At 39.1% G+C, this 23070-nt stretch overlaps 1 protein-coding gene across 1 annotated transcript in view; it reads right to left on the bottom strand.

Moving 5' to 3' along the window:
* Positions 1-23070, bottom strand: part of plxna4 (plexin A4) — a gene marked incomplete at both ends in the record, with an annotated part of 214851 nt that overhangs the window by 25493 nt on the left and 166288 nt on the right. Inside the window, 14 exon segments of the mRNA XM_079263371.1 lie at positions 151-254; positions 4559-4718; positions 5799-5945; positions 6681-6747; positions 11277-11545; positions 13736-13878; positions 14057-14291; positions 14916-15062; positions 15417-15656; positions 17354-17447; positions 17570-17737; positions 19257-19393; positions 20454-20577; positions 21617-21768. Coding sequence (XP_079119497.1) covers positions 151-254; positions 4559-4718; positions 5799-5945; positions 6681-6747; positions 11277-11545; positions 13736-13878; positions 14057-14291; positions 14916-15062; positions 15417-15656; positions 17354-17447; positions 17570-17737; positions 19257-19393; positions 20454-20577; positions 21617-21768 — 2187 coding nt within the window.

The raw sequence follows: 23070 nt of genomic DNA, 5'->3' as shown, positions 1-23070 counted from the left end.
CTTTTCACAATTTTTTAAAATATTTCCTTCAATAGATAAACAATAGAGAAACACAAATATTTTTGTTCTACTTCCTTTTTTTAAAAAGTGAGGTTTTACTTTTGAGAATGAACCTAATGTATAAATACAATGTATTAATTATTAGCATACCTGATAGTGAGCCAGCATGTTGAGTCTCTTCCAGTCACCTTCAATCTTCGTAGTAATGTCTTCATCCTGTAGGATTGTGCGCTGTCCCCGACCCTGACGCCACTCTGTAATTAAAAGGTAATAAGTAAATAAATAAATTAATCAGCCATATTTGTGCTGATTAACTCTGCTGACACTCTTGACTTTGTGTTCTTGTTTGTTTTGTCTGCTGGTGAGATTTGGTTTTAATCCCTTCTCAAAGCATCTGTCAAGACATCTTCACATCTTGCCATACAGTTTAGTGTGCCAACATACCCGTGGGACAAGGCAGAGCGGATTTAGGTGGTTCTGCCAACGTCAAAGTATTACTTTTGAGAGCTTCTTTTGTTTTTTGGCCATAACAACATCTGAGGCAAACAACTGGATCCAAATCCTAAAGGGTAAGTTTTGCGGGTCAATCAATACTGTAAAGTGATAAAAGGAATAAGGTTGTGTTACTGGAGGAGAGATTAGACTAAGATTTTGTACTAGTTTTTATTTTGGATATATAAAAACATGATCTAAAAACAAAACTCCACAAACAAGATATTTAAAAGTTTTGTTTAGTTCAGATGTTGAGGTGGCTTAAAATGTAATTTAATTACATTCTTTCAGATGAAAGTCAATGTTAATGCTTAAGGTGCTCAAAATGGATTTCAGTGTCACTTGCTTTATGTCCAATACAACATACTGCCCAGCTGAATTCAACCACTGATTAAAGATAATTAAAACGGATACATGAAATCAGATCTTGGAATTATGGTAATATTTAATCAACCATTGTGATTTCCCTCCAGTCTGAACACATCAGTCACCTGAGGTATGATGATTATAACATGGAGAAATCCACAACTCTGCAGTAATAAATTAAAATAATTAGCTTTTTTGTACATAATGCCCAACTTTAATTTGTTTCACTTTTTGATGACATGAAGAAAAACACTTCTTAAAACTCTAGGGAAAAACAAAGTGATACTTGCTACTAATTAGATAAAATAAATGATTCCATCAAGCTGAGCCGAGATTTTCTTTTCTTTTTCCAGAACAGTTTCAGTATTTCTAATTTCTGAAAAAGATCCTGTTTTTTGACAGATCAGGATCAAAAAGAAGAAAAAACAAAAAACCTTTTTGTAGGGGGTTAAAGGTAGAGGCGAACAAAAGTACAGTTCAAAGAAAAACGGCTCATGTATGTTAAGAGTTAAATGAACATCACATTATTATTTTATAATGAAGCTCTCCTTCTTTCCATCTCTTACATTTGGTGTAATCCTCAGATGTTGATGCTGGGACATACTCAGGGCTTGTGCACTTAGTTTTCCTGCTCCAGTAGCCACCTGTTATTTTCTTATCTGAGGGTAGATATAACCCCTGCTCTCAACTTTACAAACCTTGTCCTACAACATTAAATCCTTTATCTCACAGTTCTTAAAATTCTGAATGACAAACCTACAAATGCAGGGAAAGAAAGAAGGAAGAGACAAAAGAAATTTCAGCTTTAGCATGTCTGTCATCAGATGTTCATATCCTTTAACCAGTCCATGCAACATCATCTTCCAGTAAAACATGTGGAAATTTACATGACCTTCCAGCTGACTGATATTTACACTCGCATACAACAGGGCTCCCAACGCTGCGCAGGCTCAGCACTAGCAAAACATTTGATAGAGAAATCTCACAATGTCCCAGTAATATTATTAAAAGTGAAATTAAAAAGAAAATAAATCTGAGAAACAATCATGTATGATTTCTCTATTTATTTATTTTTTTAGACATCGTGAGTTTTATGAATATGTTATTGTGTCTGTTCTCCTTGTTGAAGTTCCCACTGGTGTCGACCACTGTCATCTGCTATTCTGATCACAAACATGAAAACAAAGCAGCAATCACTATGGTGCATGACGAGGCCTGTCTCTGGAGGATCCGTCAGAATTGTGTTTGCATCTGAAAAATCTGCAGGAAATAAAGATTCTCCTGCTGTTTTTGTCTATACAGTACAACTTCCTATAAAGATGCAAATGAGCGCCTGTCTCCAGTCAAGGCTCAATAAACAAAGAGAGAGATGCTGAGCAAAAAGAAAAGGAGGAATGATTAAATGAGACTCAACTTGGGGATGGGGGGGAAACAGAGCAAAGTTAATTTTTGGAAATTGTTTCCCAACTGAACCAAGTCCTACAGACTATCCTGATGGAAATGCTACCTTGGTGCACCCCTGTTCTCATATCTGGAGGTTTGTGTGCGCTACCTGGAGAAAAGCTGACATCTATAAAAAGTCTTTGGTCATGAAAGACATGACACATTTGTAAATAGGAACATTAACAAAAAGACAAAGGTGAACACTTCATTCTGTGCATAGAGTGCAATCTACAATAGTGCTCTAAGGAAGATGGTTCTGCAACACTTTTGATAAAAAAAAAAAAACGATAATATAAACCAGGATAACAACACGACAGACTAATTTGTCTCAGAACCAGCCTGCCACAGTCTCATTATCCTTATCAGCCATTGCAGTCTCTGTATGTGAGTGAGTCTGCTGCAGAAACCATGAGACCCACTGGCAAAACTTGTAAACAGAAGATTCTCCCCCACAGACTACGCCCAGAATCTGGGAGTGCAGAAGATGTAAGAGACTGCTGTGAGTCCAGAACTCGAGTGGGATCAGCTTGGCTACAATGTACATGCTAGGGTGACCAATACAACCACACTGGCTGACCTTCAACAACTTCTGGTTGAGGAATGGGGTCCCATCCCACTGCAATATGTAACCCATATGAGGGGGAGGTGCGAAGCTTCTGATTGCATATGGATCTCCAGCAAACTACTACAATGAATAAGCACACCAAACAGCACTTCTAGTTACAGAAGTAACTAGAATGCCGACCGCATAACTGCAATTACCAACTCCCTTTAGTAATAAAACAGGAGTAACTAAAAGGGAAATGCTCCTTGAACAGCTGAGTCTTCAGCTTGCTCTTAGAAGTAGATAAAGACTCTGTGGATCAGACAGAATCCAGTTGATTGTTCCAACACAAGGGAACAACATAGGAAGAGTTTAGCAACTGATATTACAATATAAATATATATAAAATTTTCAGTTTTTAGTCAGTTAACAAACGTAAGAGAATCTTAATATTATAAAGAATAATTCTATACATGTATGCTGCTTTGCCTCTAATGCTCACAATCACACTCATGCAGAAAGGCCGACCACCTAACTCCAATTTCCAATTCCCTTTAGTAATAAAACAATAACACAGCAACACACACCGCCCAAAGGGGTCCATAAAACAATTTCATCCAGGAGTGTCGTCAAAAGGCTAAACCAATCTTTTCACTTAGCTATCTCACAGACAAATTCCCCCTGGTATGCACTCAGCCCATCTCAGATCTGGGGCTGGTTATAAATATGCTATTACAAGCATACGACGGGGGCTCTGAAAAAATCTATCCGGCTATATTAAACCATTAAAAAACACAATGCACGGTGAGAAAACAGCCTTCAGGTACTGGCCAGCCAACAATCTGGGAGAATGATATTATGCTCACATGTGCTGTAGAACCACATTAGGTGGAGTTTTTTTTTTTCTTTTAGCCGTTTTTTTTAATTTTTTTTATTTTAGGATGGAAGAAAATTAACCTGCTAAGTAGCAAAGAAAGAAAGAGAGAATCTAAATCGATTAGCTGATCAATCCTTTGACTCAGATGGTAGCTGACATAAGAGATGATCAATGTGAAGTTTGGGTAAGCGAGGGAACACTTTCAGATACCTGAGCCCAAAAAGGAAGTTGTGTCTCTTGAGCTTGAAAAGAAAGATACCTAAAAAGATTTATGTGTTTTAAAGAAGTAGGGAAGCCCATAAATATAAAATCTTTCCCTCCACAGACATGGTGAGGAAACTACATCAACAGATTTATTTTGATAAGCTGCAAACAGCAAATATAGACATGTCCAGAAACAATAACCCTGAATTGTAGCATATTAAAGATGCTATAAGATACATGATTACAGGTAAAATGCTTCTATGGCCATGTAAAGTTTCACAACTTTCACTGATAGTTCTGTTATCACTTCCTCCCTTTAGTTCAGGAGTCTCTCGCTTCCCCAGTTATGGATATTGCTTCCCCCCAACCTTAGAAACACTGATTCATTCCCACTTTTTACATAAAAATTCAAGACCCATCTGATGAGACTGTAACTCCCTGTGATCAATTATTTCTGCTTTTTAAATGCCCTGTTTGAATTTCCTTTTTATTTTTTCCTTTTGTTCCTGAAAGCTGACCATGAATGCCATTAAAAGGTTTTCAAAAAAAATCCAGTCTATCATGCTGCTGCATGTTTTCCTTTCTTTTTGCTCCCTGACATTAGTCTTAAATATGAAGGCAGAGTTTCTTACCCAAGTCCATATCTGAGGCTTTCAGGCGATGTGAATGTGGGACATTCTTGTAGATTGCATCCAGTATTTTTTCTTTCACCTGGCTGATGGTGTCACAGTTCAGCACCTTTACCTGGATCTCTGGACTTTTCTCGTTCTCTGGATGTATGCAGTTCACCACCTGTGGCAGAAAGATAAACTGGAGTGTAACTGCGAGGGGAAGGAGCTGCTAGCCGTTCAAATTAAAGCCAAAGCATTAACCTTTTCTTGTCATTTAGATACATTAGAAAGAAAACAAGAAATTATTCTAGTTCATTAACGGCAAAAGAATGCAGATGGTGCTTTTTAATATGTACTTCATTAAAGTAGACAATATGTTGATATGTTGATTACTCTCTTGATTGGTAATAATTTGAACTTCAGGGATTTTGGGTTTGCTAAACAGTCTGAAGGATCATCACTTTGGAAACTGCTCTTCTATTAGAACTCAGAGAGGCTGAACACTGATAGCTTCGCTGAAAAACTGAGGTTCCTAAGTGTTCATATTCATCTGTTTTTACTTTTTTTTTGTTTTGGTTTGTTTTTTGGGAACTCTTCCTGGGCAGTGGAAATACCTGATTTACAAAATGAGCAAAGACGCATCACATACATACTTTTAGATATTTAGTCTTTTTGAACAAAATTCAACATAAATACTCAGTTATTTCTAGATGTAAATGTAAATATGTCCGCAATTTTATATAGTGAAAATAGAGCATTTAGCAGTATATTTGTGACTGTTATAAGGCAATATTAGACAAATTTCCAATGGATTTTCATTTTTTTAAATTGCAGTTTAACATGGGTATTCTGTTTATGTAAATCTGTGCTTGCAAAATGTTGACTTACAGCCGACCTGACACTGGAAAAGGAGGACAGAAAGACCAAATGATATCTAAAACTCCCCTGCCTAATCCTACCACAGTAGAGCTCACAGACAGATTTAGGTAATGAATGAGAGGCTGCAGAAGGAGAGAGCTTCATAATTTCTCTGCTTATGCAGACTTGTGCTTTGCTTTTTCCTTGACAGCTCCAATCTTAAAAGGAAGTGAGGTCAACACTCCCGTGGCCTTTGCATGTCAAGCATGACAACAACAAGTTTGTGTCCCTTTGCACAGCTCATGACTGACCACCCATGACCACCCCATTCTCTCTTGTTCCTGAAAGCATTATAAGCATTTCCCTTTTAGACCCACTACCCCAGGGCAGGTGAACCCCTTACCAGTGTCTTGTAGTCAATCTGCTGCCTGATGAGCTTGTCTTCACTGAGAGAGTAGCGAGCCTCTCCTGTGATTGAGTCAATGGGGCCTTTCTCCATCTGCTGCTTGATGGCGCAGAAGAGGGAGAAGAGTGGTTCGCCCGCGCATTCCTACAAGCAGGTTTGGAGAGAGAAAATCATCGGGAATGGTCAGTGCAACTCTGAAGCACATCTGTTCTCTTTGCTGCCAACAAAATTTGTCTAACAGAAATATGAAAAATGTTTTTTTTTCTGCTTTTCCCCACTACTTTGTTTCCACTGTTTTCAAACTTACAAACAGGCTATAGAAGAGTGTAGCAGCTCTAAGTGTCAGAGCTACTACAACTGCCAGAAAGAAGCAACGTATAGGAATGTTTTTATGAATAAACACTGAAAAGTGATATAAAAGACACACTCTTGAAGGCACACCACCTTCTGTCTGAAAACACTGCTATTCGTCACTCAGAAGGTACTGCCCATTTATCATAGTTCTTATATTATTTTCCCAGCTGCAGGAAATGGAGGAGAAACACAGCGATCGGAACATTTTCCTTTAGTAGAAAAGAAGATGCTTTTGATTTGTGAATATTTGTATAATTTGGCATGATGTGCAGTGCTTCATCTCTGCACTTGTTATTATTTCTGGGAGAAAAGGAGAGGCTAGCTTCTGATTGCAATCCCCAAAAACATTCCTTACCTGGAAATTGTTTGTGCATAATGTATGATACAGTTACTACATATTTTATTTGTTTGCGTGCAAATTTGACTATTTTTTAAAGGTATTGTACTAGCTGTCAGTAAAATAATGTAAACACTCCTCGTAGTAACTTGAGTTGAACAACTTTAGGAACTACAAAGTGACGGTACCTTCAGAAACTTGTAGAGGAGGAAGGTAAACCAGTTGGTCAGCATTTTCTCTGCTACAGACTCAGTCCTGGAAACAGACAGACACAAGGCACATAATGAACATTTGATCCCTGTACTCTAATTACCATCATAAATATTCAACATGACTGTCAAATATTCTGCGATAAAAAATGACGGCAGCTGTTAATGAATAGGCTTTTGCTTCGCAAACATAACTGCAAAGACGTGAATAAGAGAGCCTTTGCACATGCTATACGATGGCCTTTCAGACAATCTTTCAGCTGGCTTTTATGCTCAGGCACGCCAAGGGCAACTCATCTACAGCGGCGGGGATTTTAATATGAGGCAGAGCAATTAAAAGCCTTTATTTGATCCCAGTGGATTGATGTCGTCAGGGGCTGGAGCGGCTCTGTAATAACACTGGTCTCATTATGAAGCACTCCCTCGCCTATTCACTGGACTAACACTCGATCCGTGCACAATAGAAAGTGAATGAATACATCTCCCTCTCCTTCTCCGCCTGGCATCCATGCTCCACTGGTGTGGCAAAATGGTGTGTGTCTGAATGAGTGTGTATGTGTTGACCTGGGCCAACAGTGTGAGTGATCCCGTGTGAATGACTAATATGCATACATAATAACAACAGAGGTGGTTGCGAGGGAGGGAAGAAGGAGAGACTAGGATCGGATATCCATTGACAGAGACCTTCTTGGCCAGCAGCAGGGGTGTGTGGGTAATAATAAACACACACCCCTGCTTCTTTTTTCAATGAGAAACTACCGTAGACATCAATATTTCAGGATTAGTGGCCATTGTGCCTGCATGTGTGTGAGTGTGCATGTGCAGATTTTGTCCCCAGTGTTTCGGCTGCCACCTGCACCCCTCCCTCCCTCCCCCTCGCCATTCACACAGCCTCTTAAAGAGTCTCCATACTGAGGCATGAGGGGGTGCATGATGTGCCATTGGGCTTGTCTGGTACCCCCTGTCAACACTGGCACAACACCTGGAGCGGATTAACTTCCTGCCCCTCGCTGTGCCCACGCTTTAATCATGCCGCTTTTGCACCCTTCCTCCGTCCCCAGATCCAAGGGTCAAGAAGGTCACTTTTCAGCTTTTCTTTTATGTGTCATGGCTGTCCTCTTCTCTTCCTCTCTCCGGCTGCCCTATTCCGGGTTCTGTAATTGTGCACACTTTTAAATCCTCTCAATATCTAAAAATGCAGTCTTTCCATCAAAGGGATGTAAGGAACACAGAGAAAGGAGGAGGAGGTCCGCTGGTAAGGAAGTAGCAGTGAAAAGAAGAAAAGAATGAAGAATAAATGGCTTGGCTGAATATGGCCTTCCCTTTTCTTTATTTACCTTCTATGTCCTGTATCCCTTCCAATAGATCTTGTGTTTTTGTGTGTGACTGTGTGACCAGACAAGTGTGAGGTTGTTTTAAGGCTAGTTTGCAAAAGATACAAATTAATCCCTCTGTGTATGTTTTTGGAAATGATCCTGTGTGCTGATCAGTATGTATTATGTGTGTTTGTGTGTGCACCTGGTAGCAGGTGGCAACTCTCCAGTAATAGTAATTCTTGGCACAGTTCCACTATTTTGCTTTTGCTCATTCTCACTCACAGTACACTCTGTGGGGAACGGTGATAAAGACACTACTGTGACAGAGCCGCTCAAAACATCTAAGGTTACTACGTGGTATTACACCTTTCTAAACAATTTTCACTAAACCTCTCATCAGCTGATAGTTAAGCACACAGCACAGTCTATGTTGGGGTTAATCTTATGAAATGTGCCATGGCATGTTGGCATAGTCACACTTGCTCACTTGGCAGTCAGTCAGAGGGGCAGTAAGTGCTGGGAATGATTTAGAGTAGAGGGAGGTATTTATTTCCCCCGATCATTGAGGTATAATGAAGAGGATGGAAATCTATCATCACATAATCAAAATTTGACATTTGTTATCGCTGCTTGAACTGTATATTTTGTTTCTTCAGAACAGATGTGAGTGTCTAAGAAATGAAGCCATAAAATCATGTTGTATTCAAGTTGTATATTGCTGATATCTTTCTGACAACGTGTTACATGAAAATAGAGAGATTCCAAAGAAAAGATAGGTCTGTGATAATTATCTTGCATGGTTTTAGGTTCTGTGTATATGGAGATGACAGGTCATCAATGTGTCATACTCTCACGGCTTGTTGCAGACATCAATTTGCTGATGCACTATAAACAGATATCTATTATATGCTCTCTAGTAAAATCGGACTCTCTTTCAACTGAGAGTATACTTCTGGCCGTACACAGAGTCCTGTCCACCTGTGTGCTGATAGCATTTCTCTGCTGGAGCCAAATCAATGTTGTGATTAACACATGAACATATTTGGTTTTCATCTTTTGACCAGTATCAAAACTAATATTTTGGCACTTAAACGGTAGCCAGACAAAATTTAAGGCTACAGGGAGGTTGTTGAACACCACACGATTGGAAGAGGGGGATGTTGGTGAGGGGATCCACATGAAAGATAGAGGAATGATGCAAAAAGACGAGTTAGAAGAAGAGTATGGAGCAAGGAATGCGACAGATGGTTGTGGAAGGCTCTCGTTAGTTAGCTTGCCTGGTGGTTGTGCTTCAGCACAGGTTGAGATGGGACAGATGGAAGGATGTGTGTTGGTGTGTGGAGAGGAAAAAGGACACACACAGAAAAGTACACGCACAGATTTCTTGGAAGAGGAGGCAGTGGGTAGCTGTGCTCAGATGCTGTGCCAGAGACACCCTGCTCACACACTTTAAGCATTGATTTAGCAATCAAGAAAACAGGGGAGGGGAGGAAGAGTAGGGAATATAGATGGGGGGAGCAAGTATAGGCGAGGGAGAGAGAGAGAGATAAAGATAGTGACAATGATAAAAAATAAAGCAACAGGCTTCAGAAATGAAGACAAACAAAGGAGAGAGCGGTGAAGAGAGAAGCCAGAGAACAATCCTTAAAATGAGCAAACATGAGAGAGAAAAAAAAAAGAGTAAAAAATGGATGAAATTAAAGGGGGAGGGGAACAGACAGGGTGCTTCTTCCAAGAGTCCTCCTCCAAGCTTTGTGCCTATGTATCTGGGCTATTTTCAGCTACTAACCAAGGACACACCAGTCGGCCCACACGACAGGGTGGCACAGCTCACCACATCACATCTAAAATGCATGCTGGGTTGTTGAGGAACTAATAAGCGGATCCGCGGAGGAAAAATGAGATGACGACAGTCTGATCAGTGGCCATCACAATCATATGGATGAGAGATGGGAAACCAAACAGGGTGTGTTGTAAACATGCAATTTCCCACCAGCGGTGCCTGCACGTATTGGCATTTTCCACAGGTTTCCTTCTTCATCATTAAAGAGAACATGTGTGCTTTGTAATTGGGCTGTACCTTTGTTAGTCAGTCTTAATTCACATCAAATCTAAATGAGATGAGATAAATTAAGTAGATCTGCAGGAAGTGCACATATGGTATCAATAAACAAAGCATTTAAAGAGCTGATAACGCAGCTCGCTTTTATGCCTCAGCAGTCAGCTTTCCTCATAAGATGACACAGCTTTAAGTGTCTCCAACGTCCTTGACCACCTCTCCCCGTATGTGCCATCTCTTATATTTGTATCTACTGCCTGGATCAGCAGTTACATTGTTGTTTAGTGGCTGCACCATACTCTGTGAGCTCTGACTGCAATTAATCATGCCTCCTGTCCAGACAGCAATAATCTCTCCCTGCATCACCAAGCAGTCTCAACAGTTTTTTCATGAGGAGAATATGCCCACTGTCTTCTGGACGGTAGGATGAGCAGCATTAATGTCATCCCTGTCTGCATATCCATGTTGTGTTCATGTGTTTGTCTTTACTGGCAGACAGCCAGAGGGAGAATCAGGATTTGAATTGAAATTAGATGGACAACTTAATTTATCACACGCCTGTCAAATCATCTGGGGGTGTCAGGACTTGACTGACAACCCCAAGCAAAAAAACATTTAATGCGATGTGTATGTAAGCATGCACACGCAAGCACACACACACCGCACACAACAGCTGTGAAGTAGCTGGTTTACTCAAGTAAGCATAATCATCACATTTTCCAAACACCGCAGGCAGGAAGCATAATCACATACAGTGCCGTGTTCAAGTGCATGCCATTCAAGCTTTGACTACAAATCCAAGAGAGAAATGTGATTGTGCCAGAGAGCAAGCTTTTCAGTCTTTCTCCCTTTTTTCATAAATTAGTATTTCTTTCCTCTTGAGCTATTTGAAATTGGATTCACTGCTAATTAATCATAATTATTTTGCTAATGATGTGCATGGCAATGAGCTCTGGTGTTTCTGAGACAGAGGCTGCAATTCAAGGTCACAGGAGTTAATCCAAACATGTCACAGATAGGGAACACCGAGAAGCATATGCACTTCTTGATAGCTGAGAGCCGATATGACCAGCATAAACCTTTCATCTTGATAGCATATCAGACCAAGTTTAAAGCTGAATGTAATGGAAAAAGTAACCACAATTAGCTGTTTAACAGTGCTGCAAGGAAAGTTAGACAGTTTTGGAGCCTGGTAATTACCTCCGAAGCAGCAGTTTGGGGTGGTTTTTGCTCTCAAGGTTTCGGTCTATGAGGTCAGACAGCAGGTGCTTCAGGACATCAGTGGCGTACTCCAACTTGCTCTGCAGCACCGTCATGATCAGTGAGGCCACATTGCCACGGTCCCTCATGGAGAAACCGCGCTGAGCCTCCAGAGTGCGAATAAAACACAGCAGGAAGATTTTGTTGTTAATGAGCTGGCCAAAGAGCTTGAGCCCCTTCTCCACTTGCTCCTGGCGGTATCCTGGCACCTGTGAGGAAACAAGAGAAATGAAACACATTAAAAATAACAAGGCAAAGGGGGAGAAGTACTGATTCCAAGTGGCATAATCAAGGTGGTGATATATAGATCTAATTAGTCACTTTTTCATTTGAATGTCATATTAACTTTCTTTGTACCAAGTTTTCATGAAGAATCTAGATGGTTTCAGGTCATGAAGAGATTATTTAAAGCCTCCACAACCATTTCCAATGATAAGTTTCACTACTTAAAAGTGCAATTAACAGTCGACAGGTCAGTCTTTGTAAATTAAGAATGGAAAGAGGAAATGAATAAAATGAGGAAAAAGAAACACATACATCCAGGTAGAAGTTTAATATTTTCCAGCTTTTGTCAGGTTTCGTCTGAAAGTTGAGTTTAAAGGCTGGAAAATACTGAGCCTCTTCAGGGAATGTTTATTATTTCGATGGCACTGTGTTCCATATTAATGCGACTTGAAAGGGAGTACCCTGAATTCTCCTCTCGGAGCTCATATCATCTCTGCACTATTTATGCTTGTAACTTACCACACATGTTCTCTTCTCTGTTTTCTCTTTCATGAATAGCACCTAAGGAGATTATGTTTTTTTATCTGTCAAGAGCACTCGTAAGACATCATCTCCTTGCACCCATTGCAGCTGTCAGCCCACATATGCTGTCATTTTACCCTTCCTTGAGGTAGTTGTAATCTGCCGGGAGTCATTGTTCGGATGGATGTTTAATTTCAAACAGTTTGACAAAATGCGTTGCACATTTATGCATTCAGACGTGTCTGAATGTTAAAATTCTCAAGCATCCACAGTATTTATGAGAAAAGACAGGAAGCTGTGTTCTGTCTATTTCATTTTATCTTTTAGTCTTCATGTGCTGTGCCAGTCTTTGAATTATAGACCCAACTAGATGCAAAATCTTTTACTTTAATGGATCTATTTTATGACCTTTTATGATGAATGAGGAATGTTTTATGACCTCTATGCAATGTGCTTAGAAACCCTACAATATATGAGTGTCTTAACCATTTAATCACTCTTAATAATTCAACCATTTCCATAAAGATTAGGTGGAAAACAACATAGAAAAACTCAGTGGAATGTAGTTATAACAAGAATATACCCTCATAGCAGCAAAGGGCAGATTTAATGTCAAGATACTGATTTTGAGTGGAAACATGTCGGACTAAATTCCAAACAGCCTTCGCATTATATTTCATACTTTGACTGAGCACTTGATGTTTAAAAATAATTTGAGAAAATTTCCATGTCTTTAAGTGACCCTGGATAGACTGCAGAACCTGGCCTACTTCTGTCTCCAGCATATCATCAAGACTTGACATCAGTTTATCTAATACATCAATAATAATTAAGTGGTCATCAACAGCCCAAGATAAGCCCACTGCTTTCGCCATTAGGCTCCTTTTCCACATCATACTCCCCGTATAGTTTGATATTTATACCAATTAAATCATAATTAATATTGCTTATTACTGGGAAATTCTCATCAGGGATAGAGTGCCTAACCCTGAAGGCAGGGAAATGCAGGTCCATCATTCTTTTAATGGAACAAGATGACCTGCTCAATTATAGCTGTCTATCAATGTCACCACTGGGGATAAATGACTTGATTTTTTTTCTTTATTCTCTTGCTTTTCTTTCTGTGATTGACTTTTAATTTGTTTTTGAGGTGGAGAGAAAAAAAAATGACATAGCGTCTCATATCGTTAAGTTATTAATGAGAGCACACTCCTGATTTAAGGTATGCCTCGTTTGTTTTTGTAAAAGTGTTGTTGTCAGCCGTCACAGGGTTTTTGTTTACCAGGCAGCAACAACAAACAACTTCAGCGTCAATTTCACCTACTGCGACCCACCACATTGTTAATTTGCTTGCTTATTTCGCTCTCATTTCCAATGAGGCTAATTGCATTGTGACAAGTACTTGATGGAGTCTGAAAAAAACGAGACACACACATTTGTCTGTCATGTGTAGGACAATTAATTGAAAGGGAAAATTAGTAGGAACTTCTCATGTCTCTTTTCAGAAATCCATGTTAACTCTACTTTGCTGATAAACAACTTTGTTTTTATAAAGAAAAAAAACACATTTGTTGAAAAAGTGACTGACAGAAATGAAATATTATAAAAATTAAAAATGAAGCTCTTCTTTTGTATAAAATCTTCAGCCTTACCTCCAGATCTCTCAGTACAGGATGCTCCTCAATGCCTGGGAAGAGGACCCTCATGGTGTAGGTCCTGTAGTCCAGGAAGGGTATACCTGCACCATCTAGATCGCTGGTCAGCTCATGGATGTCTGTCTGCAGCTCTGCAAAAGCTGAAAAAAACCCCAAAACAAATATGTTGTTATGTTTGTTCTTACTAGTTTACAATTTTACTTAACAGAGATGTGGGTGAGCTAAATCTTTAACAGAGGAATCGTTTGTGATTTCTCAAAACTTTGTAAAACAAATTTTATGGACTGAACTGCATTAGCATCTCCTGCAACCTCTTACCCTCTTTGCACTCCAAGGCTACACGTGACTCAAGGTTATCCATCTGCATCTGCAGCCTCTTCAGAGTCAGGTCACTCTCACGAGACTTGCGGGTATAGGCAATGAGCACCACCACAATGAAAAGGATGAGGAGGGCACCGGCTGCAGCAATGCCAATGATTGCTGTTTTGCCGAGTTGGCTGTCAGATGTGATGTGGACCACACCAGGGGAAAACTCAATACCACCAACACGCGCCTTGTGACAGAGAAACACAATTTGTTATATTTAGATAAAAAAGACAAAGTTATTAGCAAAGAACTTCACTTACACATTACTTGAGCAGCATTTTTAATATCTTACTCATTAAGAACAAGAAAAAACCCTCTAATTGATGTATTGTACTTTTTGGTGTACAGAATTCGTTTCTGTAAAATCAAGGTCCAACCTAAACTCAGACAGAGATATTGATTTGCAGTGACAACACGCTTTGTTTATTTGTGCATCTAAATGCTTTACAGTAATGCATTCTTATCTTTCTGTGATTCTGGGTTCAGGTGGTAACATCAGGAAACGCTTTCTTCAGAGTGGTTCCTCTTAAAACCACAAATGGAATCTTTATTGAGTTTGTTGGACGGTCATTTTTCTTATTGAAGGGTTATTTGTTTGTCTTTTGTCTGCTTGTGGGCACTAACAGGAACCACATGGCTGATTGGATTATGGCTGCAGTCTGTTTGAGTATGGCGAAGGGGATGGATAGAAAACAACACGAGGAATGTCTGATTTTCAAACTGTCAATTGATGTTAGGTCTGCTTCCCCCACTACAGCCAACCTATCCACTGCTTGACTGTTTATCTCTCTGTTTCTGCTGTATCACTCACCAAAACCTTGTGTCGACCAGTCACGTTGGGTGAGTCACAGACAAGTTGGGTATCTGACACTGTTAGCGTGCAGGGCTTCTCACCAATCAGAACTGAATAATTCAGCTTTCCATTCCCACTGTTAGTTGGTGGAACAAAGTTCCGGCCCTGCAGGAGAAACATCATACATAATCCTGATTTCTTCTGGCAAAGATGGTAACTAGAGATATGTGATCAAACAGCATATTATCTGTAAATAAGTTACAGGTAAAGGTCTTCAATTGTTTAAAAAAAGTGATTCAGTGTCTCAGTGATTAACATTTATGAGGCTTTATTTAAGAATCAATGCTGATTTATGTTTAGCAATGTATTACAATAGCAATATCAGCATAGCATATACACAAACAGTAACTTGTCTTTACTAACACAGGATCTTATTGTTAGCCTAATATTCACACAAGCTTTTTAAAAGAAAGCAATAAATTGAGAGCGAACATAGAAGAATGTTATCCCTCTACATACTTTTAGTATAATGGGTGATGCAGGTTTAAGCTCCAAGACTCCAGAGGCACTGATCGGTTCAAATTCTGGGTTTGGGTAGTAGATAAAGTTGGTGCTGTTGAGTGCGATCAGAGACTGCACGTCATCCAATTTAAATCCAAACTCATCCGGTCTTTCAGGAACTTCTTGTTGCGTCTTCAGGCTGATGGGCAGCTCTGGCGCCTGACATATCATGGATATGGGGCTTAGCACCTCACAAAACTTGAAAACACACAGAGAAAGAAGAAGTTTGTGAATAAATTAGGACTTTGAAAATGAGTAGATTTTTACAAATTTGGCTTATTTGTTTTTATCCTTGCAGGGCTTGATCTGATCCCATCAGTTATTCATTCTTATTAACCGCGATTTTCCATTTTGTCTTTGAATTAATCCAGTTTTTTAATGCTAGTCAATCAGTTGTATGTCTATTATATGTCACACAAGTGTGTTTCTTTCAAGCAAGCTGTAAAAAAAGGCAGACAAGGATCTGTTTTAGTTTCTTCCTCGAAGGAGACCACCAAACAAGGTGCCGTTTGAGATCATGTACAGTCTCACCACTATCAGGCTTTGATGTGTAGAGATTCAGGAGTGATAATTTCCTTTTACTCTTCCTTCATTACTCTTTATAAAAATCCCCCTCAGCCTCTTCTCACTTCTTTTTCACAATCCGTTATTCCTCCCTGTGATCTTTTCTTCTTTCGTGGGCACAGTCTTATTCCCACACTCATCTTTCTCTGTTCTGCTTCTCCAGCTCAATTACAGTGTCTCATATCTTATTTTGTGTCTCGTCTCATCCCTCATTTGTGTCCTTGGTGTGGTCTCTCATTAGATCCGTGATACAGTTCAGATTATTTATTTTTTCTTTATTTGCAACTTAAAGTGAGCTATATAAGCAATGACAGCTTGATCTGTCACTGTAATGTCCTACGCCTCTCAGTATCCACCGAACATCTCCATTGCTCTCCGCCTGTCAGGACACTGACAAATCAACCAGCAGCACAGGTCTCCCTCACAGACATCTCACATTTCCACAGTAACCTCTGCCATGCAGTCATTCAAACTGCTGCCTGTCACTCTAATTGGCTCCTTGAACATCAGACTTGACAAATCCTGTAAGGTCTTCAGGACATCACTGAGTTGTATCATCCAATGGTACATGTCAGGTACAGGAAGGTAACTGGAAAGCAGAGCAACAAAAACTCCCATCTGTAGACAAATGCCACTTAAAATGCTCACAATGTCATTTTTTTGGGGGTGCTCTTTCTCATTTAGATATGAGCTGTGTCAGAGTGAGAAAGTGAGATGTGGGCAAATTCTTGGGAAACAGGTAAGCCTGTGCCCCACAGAGACCTGAGCACAGAATCTAAACGTACTTCAGGTTCATGCTCAAATGGACCATGAAGATAGCATTACCACCTTTTGTTTCCCCTTTTCTTTCAATCAGATCAAACAAATCTCTTGTATAACTTTCTTTATACTCCCCGGAGAAAATGGATGAAAAGAAGGTATAATAATTTGACAAGAGCTCGTCTCTGTGGGTTTTAGTTCATTGTTAAATTATCTCGGTTGTTAAGTGTGGAGACAAATTACAGTAGCTTTTATTATTAATAATATTATTTTGCAGATTGTTTACTTTCACTCTAAGCTTTTGGTAGCATGAGGCTTTTCTACAGGTGTTACTGATGAATTTATAAACACTTAGCAACAACAAGACAGTAATGGAAAAAAAATCTACTGACATTTACTTCCTGTGGTGATAGTACAGAAAGCTCATTATGAAAATTTAGATTGCTATATGCAGTGAATTAAATATAAATATTTAATTCACTCTTACAAATAAAGGATCAAATACAGTGCACTTTGAAAACTAAAACAATCTTTTCTAAGTTTATTAATTCATGTTGTATGTTGTTACTTACATTGAGTGTTTCATGGCCATTGTATTTTGCTCTGATGAGTGGGGTCTGAATGATGTCCAGGTTAGTTCCTGTCACTGTCACTGGAGTATGTCCACTTCAACATGAAAGAAAAAAACATCAAAGTGAAAATTTTGTTAAGTAATTTTTTTAAAACTTTTTTTACCCTCTTGTTTTGGCAAATTAGAGATATGTCCGGCATGCGAACTTCTGATATACCTGTATATGCTCCACTCTGGCTCGATCTTGGTGATAGTGGGATCCTCCACATATTCAAACTGCAGGTCTTTCTGAAGCTGGGCCTTATCAATGCTCACAGACACAGACACATTTCCACAGCCGTGTAGGGAAGCATGGGTTCGGCAGGTTAGCCACTGGCCGCCCCTCCTACAGTTATAACAGGATTGAAGCATTAGTTACTTGAAACTGCCATGTTAGTGTGTATTCTCACACCCACAACCGTAGAGATTGATTTCTTTTATTTTACTTTAATTTTAATGACCTGGCACTGTATATAACAAATGGTACAGTACTCAAATGGTTTAAGTCCTATTAAGTCCTATTTAACTAACAGGAGTTTTTCCAGTACATCTTGGGCAGTTCTCTTCTCCAAAAGCAACACTTAAACATGGGGTACCGCAAGGCTCCATCCTTGTTCCCATCCTATTTTCTCTATATTTACTTTCTCTGGGGTCCATCTTTAAAAAATATAATGTGTCATATCATTGTAGTGCTGATGACATTCAGATTTATTTCCCTTTAAAGTCTGTTGGAACCTGTTGTGTGGAAAATATGCAGAACTGTTGAAGGACATTAGAACATGGATGGAGCTAAACCTCCTCTGCATGAATGAGAACAAAACTGAAGTTTTAACTTTTGGGAAAACTGACCTGCTGGCAGGATGCAGTAGTACTGTAGGCTACCTACACTCTTTTAACTGCCCTTTTTATTAAAAAAATCTTGGGGTTTTCTTTGATTTTAATTTTAAATTTGATAGGCAGGTCAGTGCAGTAGTCCAGTCTAGTTTTTTATCATTTAAGACTTATCAGTAAAGTGAAGGCGTATCTTCCGCATGATGTCCTGGAAAGGGTCATTCATGCTTTTATTTTCTCTAGACTGGACTACTGCAACTCACTTCATACTGGGATTGATCAGTCGTTTACTCCGTCATTTACCGCTGGTCCAGAACTCAGGTGCCTGCTTGTTAACGGGTAAAAGACGTGTGAGCACATGATTCCTGTACTACGTTCTCTTCATTGTCTCATTTAGAATAGTTTTTAAAGTTTTACTTTTGATTTTTAAATGTCTAAATGGTCTGACACCATCGTACCTTTCGGGAGCTTCTGCACAGTCATGGAGACAGAGCCTTTTCTATAGCCCTCAAATTGTGGAATGATCTCCCTCTTTCTGTGAGGTCTGCTACGATTTTATATGGTTTTAAGTCTCTTTTAAAACTCATCTTTTTAAATTGGCTTTTAACTCCAGAGAGTAGGACGACTAGGCCCCCTTTTTTGGTCATATATTGTCTATTTAACTGTTTTTATTTAAGTTTTTAATGTTGATTTATTTTATTAACCTGCACAGCACTTTGGATACCTTGTGGTTTATGAAAATGCTCTATAAATATGGTTGAATGGCTGTCAGTTTGGACCTGAGTAGAGATTATATTGGCTAAATTAAGAGTTGTACATCAGACATTATATTTACACAGGATAAGAGTTGCCATTGCCATAAATATCATGATCAGCATTCATTTTTTTTTTCACCTTTCCATTTAGTTCCAATTACTTATTCCAGCCCTGTTTACAGGAGACTGTCAGCAGTTTGACAAAAACTGACTTTGACGGAGCTTTTAATTGACTGTAAGTGTGATTGGCAGGGTGAGCCCAGGCTTGTTCCCACTCACCTCAGATAAGTGCAAGGCTGGTCCTTAAACATGACTGACACGTGGCTCCCAGCATCAAAATGGGTCCCAGTGATGTTGACAATTGTTCCTCCAGAGACTGGACCTCGGCTTGGTTTGAGGCTGATAATCCGAGGAACCTGGGAAAAAAATGAAGGTTTTTGTGGTAAAAATCCATCGAAAGGTGAGGTCACGTGTGTACAAGGGAAATTCTGTTATTTAAAAGTAATAAATGATAAAGTGACTATTAGCCTACTTAAATATGCAAGATGAAGCTTTATCAGTAACTGGGAACCAAAGTTGTGGTCAGAGTGTAAAGTAAAAGTGGATAAAATTTAGGTCCTAAAATAAATACTAAATATGTGTTTTTGAGAAATATGAACAAATTGCTGCTGTGTTTGTAAAAGCTATACTTTAACATGTATCTTAACAGAAAGTTACAAATCAGGTATTATACTGAATATTATTCAGTAAGTTTGCCCAATCCTAAACACTTTGATCCAGTAGGACATACAATATGCCATGTTGGAAACTTTCAAATTAAAGAGACACAGCAGTAGCTGATGTTTTCTTCAAGGCATTTGGCCTCTGCAAAGTGTCATCTCCAGCCTGCTGTTTCTGACATCTAACACACATAACATCATAATCCTGTGCAGAGACCCCACTGACATATAAACCTCGGCCAGCACCGAACACTAAAGTGATACGAGTATAAAACAAGTACATAAAAGCAACAACTGCTAATTTATTTCGAATTGAGCAAGAGTGTGAGTGGTTGTGTGCAGAGCGAATGTTGCAAGAACACAGTGAGGGAGTAATGTGTGTTTTTATGAGTTCTTGTCAGAAAATGTTTTTAGAACCATGAGTGTTTCTGTCTCATCCTGTGCTCATTAGTGACTGCCAGTCATGTCTCACTGCTGATGCGTAAATGAGAGTAATGCTGCCAAGTGGGAACACAGCCAAATAAACAACATATATTAACACAGTAAATGGGAACACAGACCACCCACTAGCAAGGTGCTAAAATAGAGATGGTGACATATGCAGCATTCTTCCTTTTTTGCTCATAGCTTCGAAATGCTATGTGCAGTAGTTCAATAATATAATCTTTTTTTTTTAAAATAATCAAAAAGTCTTTTCCATACCTAAGAAAATCTCATATGATTATAAGAAGTAGAAAAATGAAAAATTGTAACTTACCACAAAGTAATAATACCTTGAGGATTTTGCAATATAATCAGGTCTGCATGGTCCAACCCCAACACACACTTGCACATTCCAAGCGTATTGGCTCTCCTCTGCTCTACCCATCTCACACACAATCCTGAAAACACACAACCATAATAGTTAAAAATGAAGGAATAAAAGCAATTCATTGTACAAACAGCCACATGTGCCATATTCCACACACATAAATATTCTCATAAAAAAAGACAAACCGTTTATATTATTGCACTTTGGTTTGCCAGAAAATACAAGGCAGATTATGGAATGAGAAATAAGTTAAACCTGTGTCAAAAACTTTGAAAATTAAAGCATTATTTGTCACTTGCATCACCTCAAACACACACACACACACACACACACACACACACACACACACACACACACACACACACACGTTGTGAGAGAAGGAGGAAAAGTCTATCCTTTTACATATGACCTCAAATGCAGCTACTCCTGCTGGATCAGCATTTGCTTACAAAGTGCTGGCACATAACTTTCTTTCTGAGCAGAAGCACTGGGTCTGTTGATAAGACAACTTTAAACTAATTGGACTGAAGGCACCTGTAAGAAGCCAAACCTCTGGATTAAACTCAAATGTCAACCAAATCTAACCTCCAGAATTTTCTAAAATGATTATTGGTGTGTGTGTGTGTGAACGAGCAGGTGTAGCTACTTCAGTGTATGCTATGATGAAGCAGTAGTGACTGTAAACTGCTGCACACCTACTTTGCAAATGTCATGTGTGAGCACTGCTGACTCTTTAGTTTCTATTCAGACTTATTCTGATCCAAAGAGATGGACAAATAGATGTTAGTGTAACAGTTTACCGTGTATTATTTTCATTACTAGTGTATTGGTATTAATAGTGTTTTCCACACACATGATCAACTGTTGAACTGAGCTGCTTTGGCTTTTTAAAGCTCTTTACTTTACTGTTAACACTGTTTAAATGGTCCGCTGTTACAGTGCAGTAAAAAAATGTTTCTAGGATAAAAGTGACTACTGCCTGTAGTTATTAGTAATTGTATTAGTACAAAACTACCTAGCAGGAAGTTAAGTAGAGAATAATTACATGAAGATGCATTATTACTGTGTGTTGTTAATTTAATATAAATCAGTAATAAAATGTGACCTACTGTTCAGCAGGGATGTATTCATCACGTATGGGGGTGCACTCCACTCCAGCCACCTTTACGTTACCCTGGATCTCTCTGAAGTCCAATCCCAGGTTCTCACCCCGGATAGTAACACGTGTGCCACCCTCCCTGGGGCCCCGGAGAGGGGTGATCTGTACAGATGAAAACATCATTAAAGGGGTGCTATTATGGTATTTGGAGTTTTCTGAGCTTTCTACAGTGTTACAGTGTTGAATCCTCATCAGACATGTGAACGGCACCGTTTTTTATCACCTAAACGCATGTTTCAGTTTGAGTTCCAGCATGCTCTCCGTTCGGTTTCCATGGCGACGAAAAACGTGTCGTTTTAGAGAGTTTTTTCTACTTGGAAATCCTTGTGACGTCCCGGGGGATAAGGTTCGGTGATTGGTTACCTTCTACTGGTTAACAAGGGCATGTACAAATACATCAGGCGGGTGGAAAACGTGGGATAAAGTTATTTCCAACGATTGCTGGTGAGTTTACCAAAGAGAGACATCCTGCTGCATTCGTTGCTGTGGGTTGCTGTTTTCCACTTCGTTTTCAGGGTCTGATTCAGGTTCCAACATGTAGGGCTGTATGCTATGTGTTGACATTGTATTTTGTTTTTTTATTGAGTTCATATTAGCCTAATCCTTCTGTTTATGAGACGTTACAATGACGGTGAAAGCAGGTGCAGTGCGCGCTCCCGATGTAGTGCAGTGGCGGGAGGCGGGGCTTAATGCTGAAGAGTCTCAATCCACTCGTTTTGCCCACAGGCTGATCTGACAGCCTACGGAGAGGGTCGGTCTGAAGTAAATAAAGCGATATGTGACAATAACTCGATCTTCTGGTCTCAGAAATAAAAATAAATTAGCCTGAAATGCACATAATAGTTCCACTTAAAACATTATTTTTTGGCAAACAGAAAAGTCAGAATAAAACTGATGATTGTGATATTCTATTAAGTTATTTTCATAAATTAGATTTGCACCACATTTAAATGGGTAATGTGGGTAGGATCGAATCCCCTTGTCCATTAATAAGAGGATCCATGATCTGCGTAAGTAGACAGTTATAAGTGTGCTGTTACAAGTGATTGCAAATTAACAACCCGGGTACAGAAACATCTCATATTCATGCATATGTTATAAAAAGAGTAACTTTCCAAATGGCCTTACTCAGAGGCCATGTAAATAATGCAAAATTTACTACCAGAATGCACCAGTTATGTTCAACAGTTACATATACATATATTTTCTGATATTCTGAGCTGCAGAATCCCTCTTTTTCCATTTCTGTGTTTAAAGAAGCCTCCAACCATCAGCAAAATATACAAATGTGGAAAACCAAAAATGTACTTAACCACCATAAAAGTTATTTTTCCATGACAGAATAAAAAAACAATTGCAAAAAAATAAAAAATAAAGCTATCTGAGGTTGAAAAATGCTACTTT

The sequence above is a fragment of the Telmatherina bonti genome, assembly GCF_933228915.1.
Source record: "Telmatherina bonti genome assembly, chromosome: 23".
Taxonomy (NCBI): Eukaryota; Metazoa; Chordata; class Actinopteri; order Atheriniformes; family Telmatherinidae; genus Telmatherina; species Telmatherina bonti.
This window is presented reverse-complemented; position numbering and strand designations above follow the sequence as displayed.